Here is a 14,508-nt window from a genome sequence, read left to right on the forward strand (position 1 = left end):
TGATTATTAAAAAACGCGCAATGGAGGGAGTTGCCTAATTACATCATGATTAAATAAAAATAAACCTACTAAAATTACAACTTGTCAACTTGATGGGAACGGGGCATTTCATTTTAAAATTACTTTGAATTTACATTTTTAATTACTCTGAATTCACAGCCTACAATTTCGATGTGATAAAAAGTTTATTACAGATAACTAATAATGTTAGGCAATATAGTTATAGAGACCATGAGCTTTAAAGAACATTTGCATGGGGGAAAAAACTTTTCCTAATGCGCTCTGTTTTATATTTCATCAGCGATGGCCTATCGTTAAAGCGCAGGGAGCGGCCATGCGCGCGCTCCCGAGTCGGTGGCATAAGATGGTAAAGGCGTGACCCGGGTTCCTTGATCTTTTCAAAGTTGTCGCGCACAAGAGCTCTCGTCGTGCGCACAGAGTCGTGCAGCTGGACAGCTTCAAAGCGTCTTCGTAGTGGGATGCAGGAAAAATGATGCGTAACGCATGTTTTTGCACTCTCTCGATTCTTTCTGAGAGCTGGACAGAGAGAGAGGACTGCCACACAGGACAACAGTACTCCAGTACCGATCTAATTGTGCAATGTGAATTCGAAGGAGATCATGTGCACCACGGCGCTTTAGCACCAGTAATATATGCAATCGTTTGGAGGCCTTGCCTATTCGTTGACATGAGAACCCCAGTTTAGGTTACTCTGAATGGTGACTCCCAGAACTTTGCGGGCTTCAACGGTTTCAAGTGCATTGCCATTCACAGCAAGAGCTGGTGGAAAATGCTCAATATGGCGGCGAAAATGGACAGTCAGCTCCTTACATTTCTTAGGATTAAGTTTCATGTTGTTTTTATCAGCCCGCGACGGTACTACTTCTGAGATAGTCACGTCCCACCCAAAGCCAGGGAAAAGCGCCCTGGGGACGAGGTTGTAAGCATAGGTACCCCAAGCTCACGGAGTGTCATTGTTGCGTTACATAAATCTTATAAGGTTTGTATCGAAAATTTAGCGATCGTTATTTAGGGCTTTAAAATAGAAATAATAATACACCTGAATTTCTCACCTTGCCTCCATGTCTTATTTATGGTATGTTCTTAGTATTTCCGGCCGTTTCAGCGCGATTCTAGGGAGCCTTTTAGTTCTACCGTTTCTCTCTCATATATATAATTAAGTGATAGAGAGCGCTGAAATGGCCAAAGTACGCCACAAAAACACTGATAAAGTATCGAGAAGACAAGGTAAGGCATTTTTGTTCGGTTCATGTTCTGTAGTTCGATTCCTAAACACGTTTGCAAAGTCCCAAACAAACGCCTATAATTTTAATTGATCGTGATGCTTAAATTACATTGTTAGCTTGGGGTAACTGTGCTACGACAAGGTGTTTTTTTGACAGAGAGCAACGGAAAAATGGAATTTTAAGGGAAAGGTTTCTCAGAACGACGTCAGGGAGAGAAGAGATCTTACCCGGCCAATGCGTCTTTTTCTATTCCAAGATGACCAATAAGACAATACCTTCCGGTACCTGCAAAAAGACCCAATTTTTCGTGAGGTACAAAGTAGAACGAAAGATTGCGTGACGAGCCAAAGATCAGCGGCACTTCTCGTGACACTAGGTACCAAGGCAACGCTCGTGTTCCAGAAGTGCACAAAATGGCGTTCGGAGTTTCTTTGGAATTTGGAAAGCAAATCTTATCTTCTAATTGAACCTTGGAATGATGGAAAAGTGGAAAAACCGTTTGAAGAAAAGGTTATCCATCTCCATTTCGTCTAGCTCGAGTTCTTCAAGTTCATCCTCCAGTTCAGAAAGCGAAGAGGGCCAGGACAATGGAGGCGCTGGTACTGACATTTCCAGCCAGGAAGCAGAGTATAGATGACGTTTGCTGTTTATATCTTGAAGTTTTCGTTTTTCTGATTAAATGGCGTCATTACATTATATTGAGGCTTATTATAACTTTTCAGTCCTCCTCAGCTACCGTGGAGAATCACCCACTCTGATATTGAAGTAGGCACGCAGGCTGTTGATTATATTAGTAGGTAAGTCATGCCCGCGCTTGAACTAAGCCGTTCGCTGTTGCTGGAGTGGCTGTGGTTTCGTAGGAAAGCTTCATATTTTTGTGTTGCGTCAAGCTATTTATTCCGATTTCGGAAATCAGCGTTTGATGCTTTGCTAAACTTATTTATTCCATTTATTTTATCTTGTGATCTTGACGTTGTCTGTGGCCATTATTTAATTGGTTACTAGCCTTATAGCGATATTTCTTGTTTAGAAACGTTCACGTCACATTTATTTTGATATTGAAATTTGCCAACCACGGAAGAAAATAAGTTATTGTTTGAAGAACCAATTAACTTCTGGTTGGCAAATTATTAATAACATTCGTAACAAGAAATATCACTATTCAAATCAGTAGGTCATGCCACGATTATTCTGCGACCCCTCCCACGGATGCCTAATTGCCACCAGAGGTTTGGATTTTTAAATAAAAGAAGCTCCCAAAATTTTAATCCCTTGGAGGGGGATGGGGGATGGGTGGTTGGTTGGGGTTTTTGCAATCCTAAGGGAGGGGAGAGGGGTGGTGCAGATAGAAAAAGGAACTAGCCAACATCACAAGAGCAGCAGATGAAGTCAAAGCGATTTTGCCATTCTACTATTTGTTCACAAATATGCTCTGGTCTGTCAGCTTATCGTTAACTTTTGTTTTGCCAGTGTTTGGTGAACAGAGATTCATATAATTAGATGGATAAGCATTACAAGGTGTCCCCTATACTTTTTTCCCCAATTCAAACATCATCCGTGTATAGACCAGGATCACTAGCAATTAAAGTCACAAAGTGTCCCCAAAATGTTGCTCCTCAATTAAAAAGAACCATTACAGTACAACTCTAATGGCATAACTCTAACACTTACCTTTTTGTTTGAAGTAGTTAGCAAATTCTCAGTCTTGTCCCCAGAGTCTGCTTTTCTTTTGGTCAGTGCCAAGAACACAGACTCTGGCCACAGCCAAAACGACATGTACGCGCAGTTGCAGTAATGGTGGAATGTTGTAACTGTTGACAACCATTATTGTTTCAAATGTCTGAGAATTTGCAGAAGAGCCAGAAGTCTGTGATTTGCAGACTTCCTGTTTTGGCTGTGTGCAGAGTCTGTGTTCTTGGTACTGACCAAAGAAAAGTGGCCTCTGGGGACGAAAATGGCAAATTCTTACACATAGTCAGCTGGTATCAATTGAAATTAAAGTTGAGCATGCATCTAAGTACATGTATTGGACATACAGTGTGTGCAGGTGCAGGTTATAATACTTGTTTTCAAATAAATTTGCTCTGTTGTTTTAAAAGTGAATTTGCTTCTGGGAGATTTGAGTTTATTTCTTGGCTTATAAATCAAAAGTTTAATCTGTGAAGGATCTGAAAGATATGTTGAGGTTTAGGCAGTCATGTGACTTTCAGCCTTCATTATTCATATGCTGCTGTTATGATAACCAAAGCAGTTCCAGTGAAATGTTTGGGTTTTGTAATATGATGGTAGTCTTTGCTTCATTTAAAACCAAGACCAATGATTGTGGGAATATAATATTATCCTGATTTCCCTGTGAAAGCTTAACCCATTCACTTTGCAGGTGTCCTAGGAAACCCGGCCAAGTTGACGAGTAAAATATTCCGGCATTAGACAGAGTAAAATCTGTTGAGTCTCACTCCCAGGGGTCAATGGGTTTTATAATAAAGGTCATTTGAAATCTGTGAATATAAATTGATGCTTTCTCCATTTCTTATCAAATTCTCGTATATCAGAACAAGGTTGTAGAGGAGCAAGAATTTTTTTGGATAGTGACAATGAAGAGCATAATGCATGAAATGGCTTGACTTTATTATAATTCAATAGTAGTCAACTTAAAATTTCTTAGACCTTGTAAAAGTTTTCTTGTTATTCCATAACTTGAAAAAAAAACTTGGACTGTATTATTTTTATTGGTGAATGATGACCATTTTATATTTGCAGTCCAACTGAAGGAAAGCCTCCTATAGCTGTAAGAACAAAGAATAAAATAGCAGACGACAAGAGTAGTTATGCTGATCAGGAGGTCAAGAGACAAGTAGAGCGTCCACCTTGGGAGATGTTGCAGACAAATGATGCTATTCCACCCGGAGCATTGACAGTTACATCAATTACACAGTCACATGATCTTCAGGTACCACACTTTTAAAGTAATGTCTAGTTATTTACACCAGATGCCTTGTATGTGTAGATTGTTGGAACAGTTCACCTTTATTCCCCCAACCCCTTCTCAACCTTTGCCATTTGTTTATGTAATCCCATGGGGTAAATCCGGCCACCCCCATTTACGGGCCGGGATAAACCTGGATCAAAATTGGATTGATGATTGATGATGGACCTGAGGGCAATTAAGGATTAGTTTCACATGTATTTTCAAAGTTGTCACAAAATTGCAGTGGTTGCAGAGCATCAAGGGCAACTTGGAAAACTTTGAAATTAATCCCTAGTTGCAGAAGGTCACACTGCGATAACATTTTTATCACATTAAGGGCAAACATATTGAGGGAAGCCACTTAAATGCCCTGACAAATGACAATCAACTTAGCTGACAAATCGGTTCAATGAACATGTAAGTCTTAAAATTACGCCAAACACAGTTTCATTTGGTTAAAGTTCAATTCAATAAATTGTCGCTGTCAACAGAAATAGCACTTGATTAAAGTGTAGCTATAAGTAGATAAAGATTATTTTGTAACCTGACGCTTGCTCTGGCTTAAGCAACTGTTAACCAATCAGAATCAAGTGTTCCTGCTCTCTTGATTACCAAAAGGGCCCTCATGATTTAAGAAAAAATACCCTCTGTCTCAGCCATGTGATGAATGAGTAAATCAGATGTTTCAGGGTTTTAAAGGTGGCAAGGGAGGGAGCTGTTCCAACATACTGTCAGGGCTTGTAGTACCTGGAAATATTAATAATAAAAATATGTTTAAGTGAACACATGTAAATATTGCCTTAGTTCTACAACGTGCAGCTTGTCAGGAACGTGACATCAGTTTTAAATTATGACAAGAGGAGATTTGATCTACAAGGACCTAGAATAATTGGCTCACACAGTTGCAGAACTTGAGCAAATCTCAGTCCAGGCAACGCAGGACAAGTAGATTTTATGATTGGGCAAGCAACTGTCGCTGACCATGTGTCCATTGTGTATTAGCATCTTCTCAATCACTTAAGATCTCAAAACAGACAAGGTACTTTTCTGTCTTTTTTTTATGAATAATAATTTTTAGTTAACCCAGGCAAATGGAGGACCCCCCAGGCAACTGGGTTTTGTTCGTTGCCCAATGGGCAAATTAGGATTTTAACTTTTTTCCAGGCCTTTGCTTATGTCAATGAAATGACATTGTATTTTGCTAAGCCAATACACTATTCATAAATGACAGCCAAAAAATATTATTCTTTTGTGTTTTTGCTAATCATCCTCACTAGCCTCACTTTGGTGCTAAAAATTATTTTGAATTTTGTTTGTGGTAATGAGGCTAGTGATAAAATTGATTAACACAAGACAAATTTTAAAGAATAATTTCTTGTTTGCCAATTATGAAATCAATACAGTCTATACAAGAAAAAAATTGGTATAGAATAAATGAGATAGAATGAAGATAAGTTTCTAGACTTTCATTTTGAATTTCAGATTAAAAAACAAACTGAACCCAGTTTTTGCTTAAATTTAAGTTGACATGTTTTCAATTTCATATTCTTCGTAATGGTTCAAATTATGAACAAAAAAAATTCTGTTGTGATTTACCGGGAGTTATACCAGGTGTTGCTTTGCATTATTTCAAACAACACTACAATACTTTATTTATTCATATATTTAATATTTAAATAGGAATTAATTGTACGAGGTCACTAATACACAAGATTTAATGTTAGTAATAAATAAGTTTTATAATCAACCTGAAATCATCTCTGCTTAGTCAATCTAATATTTTCTTTTTCTCTTAATAACAGTCCACTGGATTGTATTCTGAAAATTGTTAACAAAAACTTGAAGTGCAATTTCTAAAAAAACTTCCTATGTATCTTAAGGATCTCAGACAGTGAATTTCCATTGTTTTGTTTCTGTTGTTCATGAATAAAACATTGCTTGTACACATGGTTTATACTAGTTACCAAGGTCATTGAGGGATTTTTACTTGTACATGTATAGGTTTTAAAATCATTCTTGTACCTACGTTATTGTTCCATCTCTGAGAAAAGATCATGGTTAGACAAAATTACACACATGTTGCTTTGAATGAAAACCTGTTTAAGGATTCAGAGGTACATGTGGAAGTTATTGAACTTTATTAATACAATGTATCATTGAAAGTTGAGTTTTAAGTGTACCATGTGTTTTTTAACAGTGGAGTCTTATATTGTTTCTCAAAAAGAAAAGTATTATAATTGCACAGAGCTGCATACAAAATTATAAAATAATATAGTTCCTTTATTTAAATCACTGGCAAGGAATCAGAGTGGATAAAACTTTTTTATATTTTGTTACATTGGAAAAGACTTGTTTATAAATTTTCATAATGTGCATGTGTTGGAATTATTGTAATGAGATCAGTGACGGCATTGTTAAACAGAAATTTGTCATTCTTTAGGTTTAATATGGAAATATTTCCTGAATTGCCCTGTTTTACAATGTTATTAGTGACTTATTCACGAGGATGAAATTTTTGTTTTTAGTGAATTTAAACAAAAAGTCTGTATCTCACTAAAGAAATGAGCTTTGACTTTTTGTTTTAATTTTATGTACTTGATGCCAAATACTTTTTTCAGGCTGTGATTGGACTGGAGGCAGCTCATGCTGAGGGTCAGTCTTCATCTGATTGGCTGCGAAGGCACAGTGTTGATGCTGGAGGACTCTCATTTGAGGAGATTATGAAATGTGGAATCCCTATCAAGTAAGAAAAAAGCAGAAAATTGTCGTCACCTTCTTCTTGACACAAATCCTCTTACTCACCTCATTTCAACACATACTTTGCTGTATAGCAAGTCAATAATAGTAATAATTATTATTCCTCTATTACGCCATTTTACCATCTTTGGTCAAGAGAATTACTCGCAATATATGAGACGGTAAATTATATGCTGTAGTGTCCTTGTGTGACAGGTTTAGAACAGAGCAAATATGGACGAAACAGGAGTTTTGAAAAAAATAATTGTTTTCAAAACGATGCAAACCTGAGAATGTAGCTTGTCATCACTTGCTCGTCATTTTGTTTATTCAAAAAAGGACATTTGGATCCATGGTGTCGTTTGTGTTGTTTCCATCATTCACACACACCCTTTTATGCAATCAATAGGACTCTCAGGCAATGCAGGAAGAAGTGAAAATACTAGAAAATTGCGTAATGGTGGAATAATAAATCCCTTTTTTTAAAAGGTTTAACGTATAATACACGCAGCCTCTTTGGGGCTTGGAAAAATACATGTACTGTGCAACTCGCAAGATATCTGTGTGTATTGTGTGTTAAACCATTCAATAAGGTGTGTGTCATTAAAGCCTTTTTAAATGGGCTCAAGTTCCCATGTGTGTCCTGGACCTCAATGATAAAGCATCCGAGCTAGAATATATTGAAAAGTAATAGTTCTACTCCTGATATAGGAGCACTCGAATTTGCTTTTATTCTGGTATCATCATAAAAAACACTTTTCTCAAAAAAAGTGTCTTTTTTTTTTTTTTTTTTGTAATAAAAACTAACGATAAAAAGTCACGACGTTTCGACCCCTCGGAGGTCATTTTCAAGTGAGAATAAAAGTTTTAAGAATTAGCATAAATATGTAAAAACTAGATAAAAATGCGGCGAACGCTGAAATGTGATAAAAATATATGTGTAAAAAGTGCTAAAAATATATGGAGTAATGAACGGTAGCTAGAGAAAACAATAGACAAAAAATAATTAATTACAAGAACTGTTCTAAACAAATAATTTGGCGCGGATAGAGTCACACTGTTTGTTTAGCGATGGTTTCAGTTCTTTTATAAAAAACATTTCAAAAACAAGACAATCAAACTTGTTCTGGCACTTTCTCAGAATTCTAAAACTCTTTGCGATGTTGTTAGGTTCCAATGCATGTTTCTCTCTCAGATGGTCGCCGATGGTTGCCCCTTTGTGCTCTTCAATGCGCTGGTGAAGGTGCCGGCAGGTATATCCGACATAACCTGCGTCGCACAGGTCACACTTGAATTGGTACACAACGCACTGTTGGCTTACAAGGGGTGGCTTCTCTTCACGGACCCGGATCTCGTCTTTGATCTTTTTGCTCGTGTAGACAGGGGTAATATCCGCACTGATCTTACGGCTTAGGTCGGCAAGTTGTCTCCGTACGGCGTTCGCAGATTTTTGGTCCTTGAAGGGCAACACGACTCTGATTGGGTCCCCACGCTTCTCATCAACGTGGGTGCGTGATTCCTCGGAAACTTTTGAATCAACGAAAAGGCGGATGGTGGACTGCACATGATCTTCAGGATAACACAGACGGGAAAAGATCTCTTTGAGGCGTTCACATTCCTCGTGAAAGGCCTTCCATGTAGACGAGAGCTTAAACGCACGGTTAAGCATGGTATTTATCAGTGACCGTTTATATCTCGCGTCAACGTGGCTGTGATAATGTAACAACAGTCCGGTGTCAGTTGGTTTTCGGTACACCGTTGTGTTCAGGTAGCATCCATTCCTGATTACGTTCATTCCAAGAAAGGGTAGTCTGCCATTTTCTTCGAGCTCCATTGTGAAATCAATAGAAGGGTGACTGTTGTTTAGTGTCGTTAAGAAATCTATAGCTGCTTCAACATCAGGCATTGCGCTAAGGGTGTCATCAACATAGCGCTTGTAAAAGGCGGGCATCTTGTATCTTGCATCTTTTCGCTGCTAATTGATTGTTTTGTGTCGAGAGACATTATTATGAGCATCGCGTGACATCATGCTTGTGTACTTTGTTTGACAGTCTACATGTAGATATAATTATAGGGAGTGGTTTTTAATGTAATTTGACCTTATGGTCACTTTGGCATATGAGTCTGTTGCGAAGTGCAAAGTGTGTTGAGTTTATTTGATCTGTTTACAAGCCAGCATAAAGTAACCTGAAACTTTACCTAATGAACTCTTTAATCACTCACTGAAAAACCCATTAAACCCTTTGATGCCTAAACCGGCCAGACTTCGTATTTTACTCTGTCTAACGCCAGATGATTTTACTCATCAATGGAGAATCCCCAGGAGTCAATGGGTTAATAGATTCTACATGACTAAAGAACATCTGCAAACTGCCGGACGGAAGGACATTTTGGGATTTCAAGGGAACACATTGTTTACAGCTCTGCATTGTCACCCATTCCAGAACTTTAAAGGGCTATTAGAAATCTCACATCCAGGACATTTAGTGATGTTAATTCAGGAAAAAGGTGTATCCTCTGTAAAGGAAGTAATCTTCCTGAATCTATGTGTATATCATGCCTCATTAATTTTCAGTAAGAAGTAAGTACATGTAGCAAGAATAAAGAGGATTGACTTATGCCAAAATGGCAGCACATCTGTCCATGTTCCTGTTGAGAATTTATATTGTTTTGACACATTAATGTCTTTAATAGCAGCAAAGTATTCAGGTGAAGTAGAAAAAATAGTAAACATGCATGCATGGGCACTTACGAACAAATTATGATCGTAATCTTCACTGATACTTATAATGATATTATCACATTCGTTTTGTCAATTTAAAAACTGTTTTTGTTTTCAGACCTCCACCTGGTGAAGATCCTAGTAAAGTACACCTGAAATATGATGCTGTGAAGCTGCAAGACTACGAATTCAAAATTACTAAGTATGCCATTGTTAATGTCCACAGTCCACAAATGAGAGCTCTATGATCAATAATTAATGAAATAGAAAATTGTTGCAGTAGCATTTTCCCCAATAACGATATAGTGGAGTTAAATATTCATTCAGTCAACCAATAAATTATTATAATTTTAGCCTTTTACGTTCTATTCTTGTTTTATAGTCTTATCCAGCTTTGCCAGCAAAGAATTAACTGGCTGTTAAGATGCAGTAGGAGGGTATGTAATGTTACTTGCATTGAAAAATGTGCTTATTAATTCAAGCAACTGATGGTTTTAACATGACCAGTTGGCAGGATGGCATAACTAGTGAAATCAGTATTTTGCCTTCTGCAAATGTGGACACAATTCACATCCTTTGTTGTTTCGCTGTAAAGTGCACATTGAATCAAAAATTTTACCACCAGATATTTTAATTTCTGTTTTTGCATTGATCCCAATACTACAATATTTCAGGTAGTCTTTCCTGCTTTTGGTAAAAAAAGATCAATTTTTTTATGAGACTAAATACAATCGAACCTCCTGTAAGCGACCACCCAAAATTTTAAGCCTTGGTGGTTCCTTAAGAGAGCTTAGACCATACCTCATATGGTAACTGCAGGGAGGTTCAGAGAGTTAACCATGATGTGACAATGCCATTCTAAACCCAACGGGGCATGTGATAAATTTTAGGAGTCGCAAAAATACTTATTCCCATGTGAATACATTAATTTTTTTTGCGGCGACAACAAGACATCGATACCTTGGTTGAAATAAAAAATTAAACTAGGGAATGATTGTTGACTGCACCAAATCATGCAGTACTGTACTTTGATTTTCATACCATTAGTTCTGTTGAACTGTTGACTGTTCTTGAGAGAACAGGAAATCAGTTCTAATTTTCTGTAATTATTATATTATATAGTGTAAGGACATTTTTTCTTTAATTCTTTTTCAAAATGTTTTATTAATGTAAGGAAATCTGGTACTTCGTATTGAGAATTTTCTCTCTCTCTTTTACAGTACTACCCAGGGATGCAATAATGTAGCGATGCCTTATTATCCAATTTTCGCTCTATTACCTGTCAAGTGGTCGCTTACGGGAGGTTAAAAACAAAAGAAAATTTGAAACTATTAGCCCTAGATTAGAAGTGGTCTTGGTCGCTTATAAGAGGTGGTCCTTTTCAAGAGGTTCCAAATATAGTAATTTTACTTGGAAATAGTCCGGAAGCCAGGACCCTAAAAGAAGGGTTTCGTACAATGATCGGGTCAGAAAAGGTTTGATAGCGGATTTTGACAGAACAAGACCTGCTGATCAATGTCAGCTAGTTAGTAGAGTTGATTTGTGGTATAGATCACAAGTTAAGCGGCTATTTTAATAGGCCACCCCTTTAAATTCATGGAAATGAGGCTGAGATACAAGACCATTGATAATACGTAAATTAAACGTTTATTTTGGCCTGAATCTACAAATATTGTTACACTTTTGTAGCACAAATCTTAATCATGTTCAGATTGCTTAAAATGAGGTCACGTGACTGAACACGTGACAGCTGCAAGGTCAAAAATGGTGTTTTATAGCTTTCACTAGCCTATTTTAACGTCTTCATTACCGTAAATGTGTTAATTATTCATAGATATTCTGATATTTTATACTTACTGTTGGTACATTACACACTTTTAAGACAAATTCTAGCTTATTGAGACTGAAACAATAACAGAATGACAATTTTTCTCCCATTTCCGTGTCAACATGAAAATGAGGCTCATTCCGGTAGCTTCTGTTTACGGCGTTATCTGCAATTGTTTATCAAGAGAAACCTCTAATATCGATACTTCTTAACAAATTATATCCCAATCATGCTCAAACTGTGCAAAGCAAGGTCACGTGACCGAGCACGTGACCTCAGGCAAGCCAAAACATCTATTTCAGTGCTAGAAGATGCCTATTAAATCGCCCAGAACGCATATACGTCGATACTTATGTTATCTTACAAAATCTGTTGTTTGCAATACACCTTTTGTCAGTGAAATGAAATACTGTATAGGAGATTACTAATAGCAATATTTCTGCCTTTATAAATTTGCTCTGTAGAAAATATACGTCAAACATCAAACAATTCAACAGTTCAAGAGCCTTTTTACTCCTCGTTGCTTTCTTCAGAGTCACTTATGCAGGTAACACCATGCGGGTTTTTACATACTTCATCATCTGCCATGCAGTAGCATCCTTCAGTACAAGAAAGCCCTGTGTTGTTGCAGGAGCAGTTTCGCAAGCAGTAAGACGTCTTGCACTTACACGTCGTCACTTTGAGGAGACTTTCCGGAGCCGGTGCTTTTGTCATTAGCAATGGTAAAAGATGCTTGTCATCCCTCACCCATCCATGACTCTCTGGTGACCCAAGATCTTGCATCACTTCAAGAGCATGCCTCCAGACGAAGGCCTGGTAGTTTGATCGCTTTAGATGTTGAAGTAGACAATCAGACGTCGGTGGAAGCATTTCGTTTTTCTGCTTTTTCTGGCAGAACATGAAGTAACGCAGCTCATCTACAGTGCTTGCCTTTTTGGATGTCGTATATAGACTGCAAACAAAGGCTTCGCATTTGCCGGCTGTGGTTGCGTTCAATTCTTGTTCCTCTCCGAGATGAGACACGCTATCCTGGTGGTCAGTACTACGACAAAAACTATTCCAAGCCTTCTTCTTCCCGATACCCGCCAAAACGCTGGTCGAATCACAGCCCGTGATTGCATGGAATCCAGGAAGAGATCTACAAAGCTTTTCACCCAAAGCATGGGCGATGTCATGCACTGGAATCATTCATTGTCGGTCCTTCAATCCGGTGCGAAACCACAATTCTGGACATCCCAGACTTCTAAAGTGGCTAACGCTTAGGATAAGGACATCAGTATCCGGCGACTGGATAACAAGTCGTCTATCTGTTCTTGCTGCGTACTTGGCATGCAATATCATCCTGGTGTCAGCCTCTTCATGATTTGATCGGAGTGTCTGGACCTCTCTGCACTGACCTCTTGTCACAGTCACTGCTTTCTCGCCATCTCTGAAGCCACCTCCAATCACAAGCTCCTTCTGTGGGGGAAGCTGATGTTCACCGAGTCTGCAGAGCGCAGCCGACAGGAAATCGCACAGGTTAACCTGGTATTGGAAATATGTAGCACACATTTGAGAATTGGAATCTCTTATGAATGGTTACACTCAAATGCAAAAAATATTGATGTCCAATTCACATTGCTGGTAACGAAAGTTCAGTTTAAGTGTAAAACTTGTTAACTAAAATAATCTAAGCCTTACCTTATTCTTGGGATTGGAAATGTACTTTCCCCATTGCCTGGGAACTGGAGTGGTAGGACCTCCTATCCGCACTTCAAGACCAACGGATGCTCGTCGTCGCTCCCGCTCTCCTTCCTTTATGGAGTTCTCCCAGTATTGGTCAAAGACTACATGGACTTGCACACAGTTGTTTGAAAAGAGCGGGGCAGTGAAGATGTTGTAGTACGTTTCAGAAAGATCCCCAAAGGTACTTGTTCCGGCAGATTTTGACATTTGTATGATAACAACAGTTGGATTAGGTAATGCTGTTAGTTGCTGAACCACGTTCACGTCTTTCTCCAGAAGAGAGCATAGGACGCTCTTTGTCCCTTTTCTTAGACTCCCATCTGCGTTTGCGAGTGAATATTGTACTGGAGACAATTCAAAGCTTAGCACATCTTTCAGAGAGATCTGTCGCGTGTTTGATACGATAAGGAGCCTGCCAAACAAGTCCCTGTCCGCGTTAACAGTGACAAGCTTGTCGCTGGATTTGACGTGGATCTTCTTATTTGCGCTTCTGAACGTCTTGATCTTCATGTTGGGTATTGGTTCCCAGAAACCAACGGCATTGCTATTAATACGCTGCTCGACGAAGGCCTCCATTTGCTGCCAGCCTTTCTCGGTACTGTGGACAAGGGTCTGGGCAACATCTTCCGGAAGAACTACTCCAGTAGCAATGTTGAGAAGCGCATCCGAATCGAGATTAAAAGGATTTGTCATCAAGCCTGAAGAAAAACAACTGATCATCTTCTTAACATCTTCTTCGTCTCGTCGAACTCTTCTTGGAGCTGCTTCCTTGTGCGATGCTTGTCCTCCATCTTGAAGGCCGAACATGGCTTTCAGAGCAGATGTAATAGATGCCCGCTCGTGTATTGTTAAAAACCACCGCTCAAGAGCCAACGGACTTTGTGATATCCCGATCACTTCTCCGCTTGATTTCGAGTCAGCATTGATCGACTGCTCCAGGGCCATGTCAGTGGACACTTATGAAAAGGGCTGCCCTGAACGACTTATGGAATGATTCCCCTCAGCAAACTCCTTATAGACTTCCGGGTGAGTTAATTCCAGTTTCTGCATATCGGTGAGATAAACAGGTAGGTAGCGAGCATAGTTCTGCCTGTCCATGGCGAAAAATTGAGGTAACATTGCTGCAGTACTGGAAAGATGCAACTTCCAATTTCCGGTTCTCTCTGCCTTTAGAAACTGTAAAAGGGTAGTGACCATAGAGCCATCAGCCATTCTATAATCTAATAACGAATTTTAAAGTAATGTGTCACAAAAAAAAATCAAAGCCAAAAAAGAATATGGC

At 38.7% G+C, this 14,508-nt stretch overlaps 1 protein-coding gene and 1 pseudogene across 3 annotated transcripts in view; one reads left to right on the forward strand and one right to left on the reverse strand.

Moving 5' to 3' along the window:
- The first annotated feature begins 1,635 nt into the window (after positions 1-1,635).
- Positions 1,636-14,508, forward strand: part of LOC138058896 (von Willebrand factor A domain-containing protein 3A-like) — a 50,987-nt gene continuing 38,114 nt past the window's right edge. For 2 of the 3 annotated variants that reach the window (XM_068904344.1, XM_068904346.1), the window contains exons 1-6: positions 1,636-1,874; positions 1,970-2,044; positions 4,008-4,197; positions 6,834-6,958; positions 9,792-9,875; positions 10,056-10,110. In XM_068904344.1, the coding sequence (XP_068760445.1) occupies positions 1,723-1,874; positions 1,970-2,044; positions 4,008-4,197; positions 6,834-6,958; positions 9,792-9,875; positions 10,056-10,110 (681 nt within the window). In that variant the 5' untranslated portion in view covers positions 1,636-1,722. The remainder of the gene's footprint in view (positions 1,875-1,969; positions 2,045-4,007; positions 4,198-6,833; positions 6,959-9,791; positions 9,876-10,055; positions 10,111-14,508) is intronic. The other variant, XM_068904345.1, reaches the window with a different exon arrangement.
- LOC138059557 (uncharacterized) lies at positions 12,012-12,958 on the reverse strand (annotated as a pseudogene).

The sequence above is a fragment of the Montipora capricornis genome, chromosome 8, assembly GCF_036669925.1.
Source record: "Montipora capricornis isolate CH-2021 chromosome 8, ASM3666992v2, whole genome shotgun sequence".
In the NCBI taxonomy this organism is placed as follows: Eukaryota; Metazoa; Cnidaria; class Anthozoa; order Scleractinia; family Acroporidae; genus Montipora; species Montipora capricornis.